The 13,277-nt window shown below is 49.9% G+C and overlaps 1 protein-coding gene across 1 annotated transcript; it reads right to left on the bottom strand.

The window, feature by feature from the left end:
* Positions 1-2,563: 2,563 nt before the first annotated feature.
* LOC128267266 (E3 ubiquitin-protein ligase HECW2) lies at positions 2,564-11,301 on the bottom strand. The gene is made up of 5 exons (XM_053004075.1): positions 9,133-11,301; positions 8,617-8,783; positions 5,140-5,355; positions 4,026-4,295; positions 2,564-3,960 (listed from the first exon to the last, which is right to left on the bottom strand). The coding sequence occupies exons 1-5, from the start codon at positions 11,299-11,301 to the stop codon at positions 3,144-3,146; spliced, it is 3,639 nt and encodes a 1,212-aa protein (XP_052860035.1). The 3' UTR covers positions 2,564-3,143.
* Between the last annotated feature and the right edge of the window lie 1,976 nt (positions 11,302-13,277).

Genomic DNA, 13,277 nt, shown 5'->3' with positions numbered 1-13,277 from the left:
TTTGGATTGTTAACTACAATCATTCTTAGGACCTTAGGACTAGAAAAGCGATCACTGAATGGATAGTAAATTTATAGCAAACAGCTCCAGTTCGTTGTTGAATTTTGTTTGATTTTAATAAATAAAAAAGTACAAGTATTAGTATGAGGCACAATATCAGTTTCATAAATTATAATACATCAACCAACTTGCAAACTGACTATGGTTAAATAGGCTTACAATAAAATCCATCGGAGCAGTTTTGAGAATGGTCCAACATCGATCAGCAATCGGGACGCCTAATGCCGTTCAAACAACAAGCTCGCTGAGTAGGCAATTCCAAGACAGAAGGCAACTTATTTTGATGTTGTATGAACGGACTGTGCCGTATTTATAGACAGTGACAATGGTGATACCCATTTATCTTCTTCACAGGCTTACTAGAGGACTAGCGGAACAATAACCCCTTCACTACCAGCGTGCTTCAATCAATCACTTGCAAAACGTCTCCTTCGGGTCAATCAACGACGGAGTTTCTGCGTCCGTGCGAAGCTAAGTTTCGTCCCGAGAGATAGCGGACGAGTTTACTAGAAAATTTCGGTGCTCGTGATTAGTGACAGAGTCATGGTGCTAATGGTGGCGTATCAGTCAATTGTGTAAACTAATGTTAACTTATGTTGTCATGCCGGTTGGATAGCTGTGAAGACGTTGGTGTTCAAAGATGTTGGGCGTTTGTGGAATTCCGTTGATGTTTGTGGAAATGGCATTCCGTATTCAGCCCACAAATGCGGCGTTCTGTGAAGAAGAAGAATCAGTTAAATGGTGCCGGTTTGCTGATGATTGAGCAGTCAAAGACTCACCAGCGTTCAGGATCCGTTAGCCTTTTGTTGCGTGTTCGTGTTCGGTACCTGCCTAATCGGTCCATCGAATGTGATCGTAGCAACGAATGTAAAACTGTGAAAGCTCGATGGTACTGCAAGGAATAAACTAGTAAACGAACGAACGAACAACGGGAACCCTCAGACTGACCGGGAGCGCCGATTCCGGCGCAAAATGGCCCTGTCACCCCGGAGCAGCAAAACGTGGCCCTTGATTTTGCAGACTTCGTCGAGGGCCATCGTGCAGTTGCGGCTGGACGCGAAGGGTCGCACCTACAGCTCACTGGTGCCGACGCTGAATTTCCTAACCACCCATACCACGCCTGCCAGCAGCGCTAGGACCCCATCAGACGTAGACGGTGCAAACGAGACACTAACGATTATCGCCGACCACCGTGATGAACCGGCGGCCACCCAACGGTCGTGCCGCTCCGAGTCGCTTAAGATCGACAAATGGGACTACATCTATGCAGAAATGTCAACAGGCCCGCCCCGTACGATGCTACGTCACCCAACCGGTCCGGCTGGCTGTGGGTGAGTTTAATCCATGCGTAGATGCGCCATCGCGATGTGACATCGCATTTAACGTGCAAAGCGTTGTGCTTCTCTCTTCCTCTTGAGGGGCTGGTAGGTTCACGATAGGCGCTCTTGCCGCTACGGCTACTATCGCTACGGCCACTGCATCCGGGGTGACACACCAGCACAGACTGTCGCCCTGCACCGAACATCGGTGCCTATCAGGGCAGGCCGCCGCCAAAGCGTCCACCTTGCGGCGCCATTACTACCCGGAAGGAGCCTGGGGCTGGGTAGTCCTGGCCGTTGCCACGCTCCAAGCTATCCTCAATCATGGTGTGCAGCTGTCCGGTCCGGTATACTTGTTACCGGCCGGTGATCGCTTCCATCAACCAGAAGTCAACAGCTGCGGTAAGTGCAACTGTATTCGTCACCTGATTTCATTTTACTCGCTCTACGTCTAAGTGCTCCGTTTGACGAGTTGCACGTCACATCGGGAATCAATAGATCATTGGTTGCACGAGAATCTTTCGTAGAGTTTTCATCAACAGAGTGGAACCTTGCTTATGTTGGCGGGTGATTTTCCAGTTCTGCGGCCTCTAGTGCAGTAAACAGAAATAGCGATATTTCGTACAGTTTTCTTCCATCGACCTACAATTTAAAAAAAAGTCGTTACTCAAAGCATATCTTTCAGTTATCTTAACTAATTCCAACAGTACCACATTTCTACGGGAAACTTCGTTACACGAAGCACATTTCAATTACCTGGTAATGTTCAAGCTCTTCTTGCTAGACGAGTGTTCCTTAGAAGCCAACATTGGTTTTTTCGGCTTGAGTTTTGGGCTTGGAGCTTCTTTCATCTCTTTCAAATGAACCGACGAAGTTAGTCCTACTATCATTTAAGAGACTTTGAGCATGACGCTTCCTTCATCACTTGTCGGAAGAACTTTCTTCCATTTTCAAACATCAGTTCAACATCCGCCGTCTACCTATGGGAAAACAATCAGATGCCAAGCCGGCAATCTGCAATGGGAGACAACTCCACTCTACCCCGCGGTAACCCGCATTTTTCAATTACCAATAAATTCAACAAATCGCTTTGAAACTTCACACAAACATTCCACCAGTTTTTGTACGCAATGTTGAATTAACTAATTACTATTGGAATGCATTGCAAGGTGAACCCTTGCTACTTTATTTCAATTTAAATCTCAATAATTATCTAGCACGATAGTTAAGCAGCTTTAGCAATCTCGTTTACCGTTTTTCCACCTGCTGCTAATTCTGTTTTACTATTGTTTTGGTTAGCGCTTTCATTGGTCTGAGAGTTTACACCACCTCGGGAGTTTTCAGCAGCCAAGGGGCATCCCTAAGCACATACCTGTATGCCTAGCACCAAATCGGACAGTACGTTTTCGCGCTGTTTAGGAGTGTATGGGTGAGGGTTTCTAGGCGGTTAGAGGGGGGGCTGGGTTAAATATGGATGCAGAAACTGTTTTTATTTATGGCACGGGAAACAGCGTGTGGGTGATTGTGTTGCGGACAGTTGCATCCCTAGAGATTGCTTGTGCGGTGTGCAGTGCGTCAATCCGTTCTTAGGAACCGTTCCTGGTAAACTATCGTTTCACTTACGCACTGCAACTGTAATGATGCTGTGCGTGTTTTCTCTTCATGTATCACTGTATCTCTCCCTTTTTGTACTCGAATAGCAGCTAATGAAGCAAACAAAATGACAATGTTCCCTATGGTTTCGCCTCGCACACCACCAATAATTTATTCGATCCCGAAGGTGTTGGTCTCTTCGACCGCCATCAACAGTTTTTCGTAGAGAATGTCGGGCGTGGGGTACGGTGGCAGGTCTAGTCGATTGAAGCATGTATGGGCACGGGGCAGGGCGTCACACTTATCCCAGCGTTCTACACAAAAGCGTCGCAAACCGTTCGAACCACGCAGTCCGGCGAACCCCTCATGCGGGATGCTAGATGTTCCGGTAACGAACTGCAGCAGTCGCAACCGTTGGTCGTTGGTGAAGCGGTCGATAACAATCCAAAACCATTCTATCACCTGGTGGCCGTTGTGATAGCCACCTCTGTACTCGGTGTTGGAGCGCCAATCACGCGCATTAATTTCGACTGTGCCAGAGATCGCGAGCTCAAGATCGCTCGCATCGAACATGGAGAGCAGCCGCTGATCCACTACGTCATAGAATCCGCGCAACAGGGCTTCAGTCTGAGCGAAGACTCCGCGTTCAAGGCGCCATTTTATCATACGCTCCAAGTAGTCGCGCTTGTTCCGTTCCGTTACGATGATGTTTCGCCCATTCGGTTTGAGCTCCAGCTCAACCTTGGGCATGTCGCGATGATACGGTTCTTCCGTAACGCAGAACGTTAGGCCAAGCTCGCTGCCGTTGCCGACGTCGTTGTCACGGATCCAGAGCAACGACTGGTGAAATTCGCTGTCCAGTGACTCTAAATCACTTAGCGCGACCGGGCTCCTCAACAGAGCTTTGTAGAACGGACGCGTAAAGAACGCATCCAGCAGGAACCGGTGCACGAGAGCGAGTCCCAGGACGCGTCCACTGAACCGGTACCTACAAGGAGAGCGCAGCGCAACAATGTAGTGTCGAATGGCAATGGCGAACACATTGTATCTTACCAATCGTAGTTCACCCGTCGGTTCTCGTGGTGCACGGGCGTTATCTGCACGGTGTAGATGTCGTTGGCCGAGTACTCGTATAGCCCGTGGTACGGGTTGAAAAGCCGGCGCGACAGCAGATAGAAGAACTCACGCGACGGCCCCCCATAGTCCAGGCCTTCCTCACCATCCCACACCACGCACAAACGGCCGCGTTGCAAATCGCGCTTACTCGCCGCCATGACGCACTGAAAGGCATCGTCCAACACGAAGGCTCGCCGTACAACCAATCTGAAATGAGGATGGTAGAGTTTTCGGTGATCTGCTTCAGTAGTCGAATTGATGTTTTTCAGTTAATTTTGCAGTTTAATATGGGACAAGATACAAAACGGAACAGTATTATTATTCATTTATGAAATATCTTCGAATGGAGTGAAAATAAAATCATTTTCCATACATGGCGACGCCTGTCGAATGTCTCGATTGGAGCATCTAGATCTAGTTGCTCTCGATCTCGATCGACCTAGTTTACTTTGGGAATAGACAAGCTATGACCAAACTCAAACCGGAACCCATTTCATGACCGGAACAGACAATTTTTATCATCCTTGGAACGAAAGAGAAGGAAAGAGTTCTACACCCTTTGGATTTTCTAATCATAAAAACACGGTCAATTCGAACTTCCGTTCCGGCCCGATCCGTTCGTCTGTCAAATTGCATTATTTATTATTTTAAACGTTCCAAATTAAAACATCAACCTTGGATCGTCCCTTTGACCTCTCATCGTGAGTGGTAAGTATATTATGCGTGCCGCAAAGAGATGCGGATTTGGGTGGCCAAGCACCGCAGTTTTTTTTCTACTTATGGCTTTATATGAGGTGAATCAAAATCAAAGCTGAATTAATAATGGCAGGCGTTACGGACGACGGAATACTGTCTGCCTGCCTGCATGCCCCCCAAAACAGGCGACCTTCGCCTTCGATGAAGACGATAACGTCCATGTCCAGTGACGTTCATCGTTGGCTGCAGTGAGGCGCAAAAAGTGAAAGTAGCCGGGGACAATTCTTTTTTAACCACTCTTCTGGTAACCCTTCACTGGGCGCTCAACACTTCCTCTTTCGCATCCAGTACTTACTTGAGGCGCTGCGGTCCTCGGCCGTAGCCTTTCGCTTCGAGCTTCTGGTGGAACGCGAACAATTTGGCTTCAAAATCACGGCGCACCGGTTGTGACGTAACGCGCGGTACAAGCTGGCGTCCTCCACTGCCATTGCTGCTGGGTTCCGGCTGTGAGTTGATAGGAGGGCTATGGGGACGCGGGGGCACGTAGTTCATCACCTCATCCTCGAACAGGCTGGTAAGGTGTTTGGCGAGAGATCGGAAGTTTTTGGCGATTTCGATGACCGATCGGAAGCCCATAAAAAAGAAAACAGACGCTGATTAGTCGGATGTCGTCGGTTCGTTCTACAGTCGGTCGATCGGTTGGCCGGTTTGCTCGGTGCTCACCATCGAGAAAAAAAACCTGCTTAGAAAAATGCTTTGAAAATCACTATGAACTCAATGCCACTCAATACCTGAAGCAACGCAATGAAATCCTAGCCATACTACAAATAGATCCCGTAGAAACCAACAAAACACATTTACTCTTCAGGTGCATATTTGTAATGTTTATGGTATATTCGTAAATTGAAAAAACAAATAAGATTTGATTAGGGGTTCATTGTTGCCAGTGTTGGCAATTATTTGCTGCACTGCGTATGTAGTGGATTGAAAACTGTTGCTCTGGTTTTCCTCTCTTTGCGTGTACTGTTTATACTCAGCTGAGGATGATTGGTGCTCTACTTTGGAGCGGAAGAGGACGCGACCCTGACCATCGACACTATCCGTGTAACGAACATACGCCCACGATGTGTGCGCTGCGATGCGTGAAGCGAAATCGTTATAAAATAATCGCTAAGCCGCCAAGTTACTCTTGAAAGTGAAGCATATTCTTAAGCACATGCCAGACACTAAAATAAGTGAGCGTCATTTGTGGCACCGAACGGACTCCTTTGAACCGAAGATTGATATTCTGCTCCCAGCAGATCGAAATGTTTTGTTTTCTTCTTATATGTATTTTTTATTTTTTGCTGTGTCGATCAACGTTGACCAAAAATCTTGTCAAAAGAAAAAACTCCCTCCTGCTGGCGAAGAAAAGGATTTACAAGGACGCACGTGCCAAATGTTCCCATCATTGCTCACCTACTTTAGTCTTTTTTGTGCTTCATATTTTCATACTTACATCGAGAACAAGACCGAAAACCCACGCACCGCAGCCCCCAGCGCCCTAACGAAAGGGCTTCAGCATGCTGCACATAACGGGAGGATTCGGGGTGTTTCGGGCCCTTTTTTTTCACTGACGATGTAACTCCGTTTTTCTTTTTGGGTTTCCAACACACTAATGTTCCGTTGTTTGTTTTCGGCACTATTTTTCTGTAGCAGAACCTACATTTCTCTACAAACGAGACCCCCCCGTATTACGAAAGTGAAGAAACTTTTCGAAATGAAAAACCAACTTAAAGGGGCTCTATAGGTTTGGGGCAGCTATTTTATAGTAAACGTATCGTACGCATCGAAAAAGTCTGTAAATCCACCTACGACCGAAGACGTATTGAAACAAACCAAGCAGACACATAGGAACGACCCAGGTGTGCCCCAAGTTTTTTAACTAGCCCTAATATGTCACGCCTTGGATAATGTGTCGCCATCACGGATTAATGGTTATCATTTTGCTTACGATCAATATATGAGAAAACAAGTTCCGAGACGTGCACACGGTCCTCGTTAGTAATAGTATGAAGTGTGGAGCAGAAACACCTGTCCGAGTTTGCATTGATTGTTTGGCGCCTTAATACTCTGACCGTGAAACTAAACGCATCATGGCCGCGGACCATCTGCCAGCATACTGTTTTGATCGTCAAATACAAAAACTGCCACCGCACATGCAACGCACATACAAAAAGTCATACGAATATGTACGAAGAAAAGCAAACGCTACGCATTTCACGTGTTAACGGACCGCCACCACCACCGTGAAGTGCTGTGCACGGCATGTTCAACACCTTCGATCGCGGCACCGAGATCAGTGCGGCACGCCGGCATATTTTAATTACAGTCCACACCCCGCGGTTAATGGGCCGATATAAAATGCTAAATTGCTCAATGGTGATTAAGAGCAGCATGAGGAAATGAAGCCTCCTGCCATGGCAGGAGGCAGTGCACTAGTGACACCATCGCTCCTAGCCACTTCCTGGAAGGCAGAACAGGAACACGAACAAGAATGATCCGATTCTTGATCAACCCGTACCAAGTGCATGCTGAGAGATCCGGCTGTTCTTCCGGAAAAAAAGTCTGCGCTCAAGAGAATGGCTCTCCCAAAGAGCTCCCCTAATTGCAACACGTGTCTCATGAAGCTCCGAAGCTCCTGGTTCCTTGTGTTTCTGCCTAATTATACGACTGAACTGTGTGCTTAAACACATTCAGCCATCAATCAACATTTGGTAAAGTAAATTTACGGAAAAAAAAATATTAATAATTTTATAGCATAAGCAAAAATAAAACATACATTTTATCAAATTATGCAACCAGAATCGATAGGACATCTTAATAGAGGCGCTCAAAAATATTTGAGAAGCCAAGGTAGCAATACGATACAGAGTTGTTAAACGCATCGCTGCTGCAACTGAATCATGCATCTGGGCATGTTTCACGAAAAAACTGCGCGCATATACTCGCGTTCGTGAAATGACATCACACGAAGTAATATGCCAAGTCTAGAATAGTCATACTAATAATTATAGATTGAAGCTACACAGCACAAAGCTGTGCCGTTTGCCAGCCAGTGCAAAAGGAGTCATCAACGATGATTGGTCCTGGGGCCAACATGAGCAACATATCGGCAGCCAATGCATAACGTTGTTTCGTTGGATCGTCGGATCGCAAGCAGCATACCCTTATCGGAAAACTGTTGCAACATGTGTTACCGGAATCCTAAATGTACGCCACACTGTGCAACACATCACTACTATTCCACATTGAACACAAATTGCTTGTTTTCTGCAAAAACCACAAAAAAAAACAAAATACCCCGGTCCAAGTAAAGATTTTGCGGTTGATTGAAGCGAATTTTACTAACGAACAGCGAGATGCTGCTTATGTGCGATCGTTAGGATACGACCGAAGATGCACGGCTCTACGCAACACGCCACGATCGAAGCGAAAACCAACGATGTGTCTGCAGCGAAGAGCGCCGCGAGGCGATCACGACGGATTGAACGGTTGAACTGCAACCAATGCGCGAGACCGTTCCCGAGCACGGCCTTCTCCGACGCCGTGCGCGCTGTTGCGTGCGCGTGTGAGTGCGTGTGAGTGCGTGCGCGGGTGCGTTCGAGCGTCTTAGGGTGTCCTTTCCGTATGTTAATACTAAGCGAGCACAGGTTTACCAAACCGGCCTGTGGTTATAAAGTTTTCGTTAAATTTCTTCCTAAAAATTCGATTGGAAATGCACCGACCGTTCCGCTTTGAGTACCCTCGTGGTGCCGATGCCGTGAACATACCCTTCTTGAAGGGGACTTACCTGAGCAGGATGGTTAGCTCGAGATCGTGGCTGTAGCGATCGAGCGCGACCGTGCCCTCGACGCGAATGGCATTGATTTTTTCGCGCAAGTTGCGCGAACAGGCCGCCGCCCCGTGCCGTTCGCACAGTATCTCCAGGATATTGGGCTGTCGCAGAAACGCCACTACCTGTAAAGGAATAAAGGAAAGTATAAGAGGGAATTCGGGTGCTGCAAGACTCTCGGGCAGTTAATTTTTCTTTCACTTATAAGTCTTTTTTCCGGAATTTACAACAAAAATAATAAATTTACAACATATTTGAATTTAATTTTCAGTAGCCTACACTTAATAAGAGGTACCGATCGGATTGTAATCTGAGCAGAATCTAGTGGAAAGGGTTCGTTCAAATATTAGCCACATGTTAAAGCAGTTTTGCTGTTTAATTTTAAGTTCAAAAAACCAATCTTTTTACCTTTCCTTGTCGAATAAGAACATAAACCTTACGCTTACGCTTAACATATAACCCATCGATGATTACCTTCTCGTTGTACGCGACGGGAATCGCGTCGGCCGCCGGGATGCTGAGACTGGCCAACCGCAGCATGGTGGCGGGTGGACGCGGCGGTGGAACTGGCCGATCGCCTTGCGCCCCCTGGACCCTCCGTGGGCCCTCGGTTGGGAGCCGCGGATCCATGAAGGAGGTGTGCCGGTTCGTGTGGTCAATGAAAAACTGCTTGCCGCTCTGGTCGAGCTTCGTTTCCCAGCCGGCCGGAAGTGGCCCGGCGGCACTTGCGAAACAGTTGACGAGCGCCACCAGGTCGCGGTTGTGCTGGTATCGGCCGAAGCAGCGGGGATCGCGGCGCACCCGCGACACCATGTGCTTGAGGGCGGCGTTCCGGTTGTACAGCTGGATCGCATCACCGTTCGCGTGCAGCATCGAGTAGTAGTCCGAGCGGCAAATCATGAGCAGCGCCGGATGTTCCGTGCGCTGCGATAGAGTTTGTTCCGCGTGGCCAGTGGTCTCGGGACTAGCGGCGGCCGCGGCGCTCGAAGTAGTCGGAACGCTGGGATCGTCGAGCTGGGCTCGGCGCTCGGCGTAGATGGAGCGGCGAATCGATTGATAGCGCCGATCAAGCTGCTGTCGGTGTGGGTCCGGCTCCTGGGAGCTTCCAACCCCGTGTACCCCACCGTGGGCCACGGGCCGCTGCCAGGAGGTAGAGCGAGTCGCGTGGTCGATGTAAAAGATCCGTCCATGGTTGTCCATGCGCGCCTCCCAGGCCGGCGGCAGTGGTTCTTCGGACTCGGGTGCGAGGAGGGCACGGGCCCAGGCCCGCTCCGGGATCGACGGGAGGCGCATCGTGGGAACGTGCCGGACACCGGCCGCCACGTTCGATTCCTCGCTTTGCTGCTGGACGACGGTTGGGACGGCAATGGTCAGCACATCGAGCGAGGATGGTGAACTTCGCGGTTCATTTGTCGTAGGTGGCGCTGCCACGACCGCCACAGGGCAATGGCGGCGAGCGTGGTGCGTTGGGGTCGGCGGACAAACCAGATCCGGCGGCACGCAGAAAGGGGCCGCTTCGAGGGGACGATAACGTCGGCTACTGCCACGCGATATCCTGGCCGCCGCCGCCGCCGCCGCTTGCTGATGGTCGGGAGGGCTTCGTACCGCGTTCCACTCACGACCGTTCGAAAGCGTCCTGACCAGGGGTCGATGCAGGCGGACAGTTGGCGGCCGGAATGTCGCTTCCGGGGAAGACTCGAGGGCAACGGTGGCGAGAGCGTCGGGAACGGAAAAGTTCTCAACGTCCGTCGAACGGCTCGCGGCGTCCTCGTCCCTGTGCGCCACCGGCCGCCTGGATGGTGTTCCCACACCACCCACCGCACCCTCTTGTTCCTCGCCTTCCTCATCCTCTTCTTCATCACCCTGCTCCTGTTCATACTTTTCTACTTGTTGCTGTGCGCCTTTTACCGCAAGCGGCTCCTGATGCTCATCCGTGTCAATGATGTCGAAAGAAAACTCTTCTATTCCCAGCCGTCCCCGCTTGCTCCCGGTGGAATCTTCTCGCCTCCGGTCGGTCAGGGTTGACGGTCGTTCGATAGGCCGATGATAGGTGGGCCGGGTGGGCCAAGCCCGCTCCAGCGGTCGGTGAAGCTTCGTCGGGCTCGAGGCCGCATCAAGCCACACAACGCTGTGCAGTGCCTTGGCCAGTCCGTTCGGGCGCACCTTTTTCTTCGTACCGTTCGCACCGCTTAACGATTCCTCCTCGACGGTCATGTGGCCAGCGGTTTCCGCGACGGTCTCACTTTTCCGCCGCACACCGGAACACGAGCCGAAAGCAGCAGCATCCGCGGCGGCGGGGGCAATCGGATGTGGCTGTTCCACCGAGGCATTCGTTTCCTCGCCGGTGGTTCGTCCACCATCGGCACCATCCAGGGTCGGCGAGGAGCACACCTCGAACATCTTCAGATCGAAACACTCCTCGTACGGTGTGGGCGGGAAATTCTGCTTCCCGGCAACCTCGAGCAGCTCGAGTGGTTCCTCTTCCTCCGACGACGACGACGGGTCCGTGGCGAGCCCATCGAGGAACTGCTCCGCCTCCGGCGGTTGGAGTCCGACGGCCAGCTCCTCCTCGTCGGCCCCCTCGTGGCCGTCTCCATCGGGTTCCGCACATTTCTGCACCGTTCCCTGCTCGCTCTCACTCATCTTGCAACCCTCCTAGTGCTCCTAGTCGTCACCTCCAAAGCATCGTCCCACCGAGCACCGTAACGTCGGAAGTCGGGCCATGGCTCCTCGGAGCGCAAAGGATTCGAGTGATAGAATTGATTGGTGTGCAGCAGGGTGATAGGTGCTAAGGGAACCCACAAACATACACACACGCGGTGGTGGTTGAATGCGGTTATCCTTTTTTTTGTTTTCCCGGTTTGGGGGACAATTGATTGCCTGCAGTCATCGAACGTCTCTACGGCTTACGGTCACACTTTCGCACGCAACGTTTGGTCAATTTCCGGCCCTTGGCCACACTTGTCACACACATCTTTGCCCCACACGCGCCACCCACACGGGGGCCGCCAGCCATGGCAGGACAAAACACGGACTGAAATCAAAACAACACGCAACGCAAACAGAGCAAAATTCGATCAGCGAATCCTGCCTGTTATTTCCACTGCTGCATAACTCATCGCCGCCGATGCGATTTGCGAACTGCGCTGACGTTTCGACGGATGCTACGCACACATTAGCATGCTCTCACGCACACATTGCCACGCGGCCCCGTGCGATGCAGAGCGATCTGATGGATTTTTCGGCCGAAATGTTTCCGTCCGTCGCTTTACAGATTGCGCAAACGTCAGATAGAGGGCGCTGATCACCGGTTCTAGAGAGCAGTGCTCGAATACTGCTCGAATACTGTTCGACAGCTGCCGCGTTAGCCGTGTTTCTCACCGTAGTTAGCTAGGGCCACACGAAGCGTAAAACCGAGCGTAAACACTGTTTGCAAACGCTTTGTTTATAAACAGAGGATAATGTAAGGATAATAAGTTTTTTGCTGGTACAGCAACAAAATCTCTAAAAAATCAGAAACAATTATTCAGAAATCAACTTAACTCGTCGATTTCTATTTTCTCGGGGCAAAAACACGAATGTAAAAACACCTTTGACATTTCAGTGACCACGTTTTTATATTTTAAGCCTGCCACACGAAGCATAAACGAATTGACATTATAAATTATGTTTTCGCTCGGTTTACGCTTCGTGTAGCCCCCGCTAAACACATTCGCGCGTGTGTAAACTTTTTCACCGGGTCACAAAAGCTTTCGGGCTTTTAAAGCATATTAAATTTAGAAACTGGACGTTGCAGGTCCCAGTAACGAGATGTCCCGATGTTTTACTCCTTCGAAGGGAAGCCACTGTTGGCGTCTACGCACTCGAGCGCTTCCCGAGTCATCCTGTCACACCGCCCGTCGTGCCTGAAGTGCCACTCTAAGTGGCGGACGGGACTGCGTGTTCCTGTGTGCTTGGCCCGTTTGAGCTGTTTTTTGTATTGTTGCTGTTTTCCTTGTTTTCGCCTTGTTTGTACGGCGTCTGTACTCGCTCGAACCGAAAAGGACAATTTGCCTACCGCGCTGGTGCTTGCAAGTGTCACTTAAGTGTCTGAGCCTTAGAAGTTTTTTTGGACTTTCCCGGGAGGGGGGTTTTCTGTTTGCGTCCGCCCTTTTTCCGGAACCATCATCTCAAACAACAGCCACGAGCAACTTCCGTGTGGAGCAGCAACAGAAACGGACCTCCCTCTGACAGACAAGATGCCCTCGAGTCCAAGGAGACGAGGTGCCAAAAGACGATAAGAACAGAGAACAGAGAGGTATAGTAATGGTAAAAAACGATCTGCTCACAGCACAGCAAGTCAAGTGATTGAAGATACTTCACCGGACACTTTTTGTGTGCTTAGGCGCACCGGTGTAGCGTGTGTGTGTGTGTGGTTTGGCGTGTAAAAACAATAACAGGATACAGCGGAAACCGGGCGAAACCGGGTCTCCTGAGCTAACTTCAACTTAAATTTGACCTTAATTTTGTAACTCTAACTTAATTTTCAACAGCGCAGCTCCGCTAACTCTTGTGTGCGGGATAACATTTCTGCTGCAAAAAAGGTTGAAAATGTTCCAGAAGGCCTCCGGTGGGCAAGT

This window comes from Anopheles cruzii, chromosome X, assembly GCF_943734635.1.
Source record: "Anopheles cruzii chromosome X, idAnoCruzAS_RS32_06, whole genome shotgun sequence".
Lineage (NCBI taxonomy): Eukaryota > Metazoa > Arthropoda > Insecta > Diptera > Culicidae > Anopheles > Anopheles cruzii.
Note: the sequence above shows the minus strand (reverse complement) of the source record. Positions and strands in the feature narration are given on the sequence as shown.

Excerpts from the sequence above, each read along its gene's own strand:
- LOC128267266 (XM_053004075.1), bottom strand. The coding sequence starts at position 11,301 with ATGAGTGAGAGCGAGCAGGGAACGGTGCAGAAATGTGCGGAACCCGAT. Across the intron at positions 8,784-9,132 it reads CCGTCGCGTACAACGAGAAG|GTAGTGGCGTTTCTGCGACA; the intron begins GTAATCATCGAT and ends ATTCCTTTACAG. Across the intron at positions 3,961-4,025 it reads CGACGGGTGAACTACGATTG|GTACCGGTTCAGTGGACGCG; the intron begins GTAAGATACAAT and ends CTCTCCTTGTAG.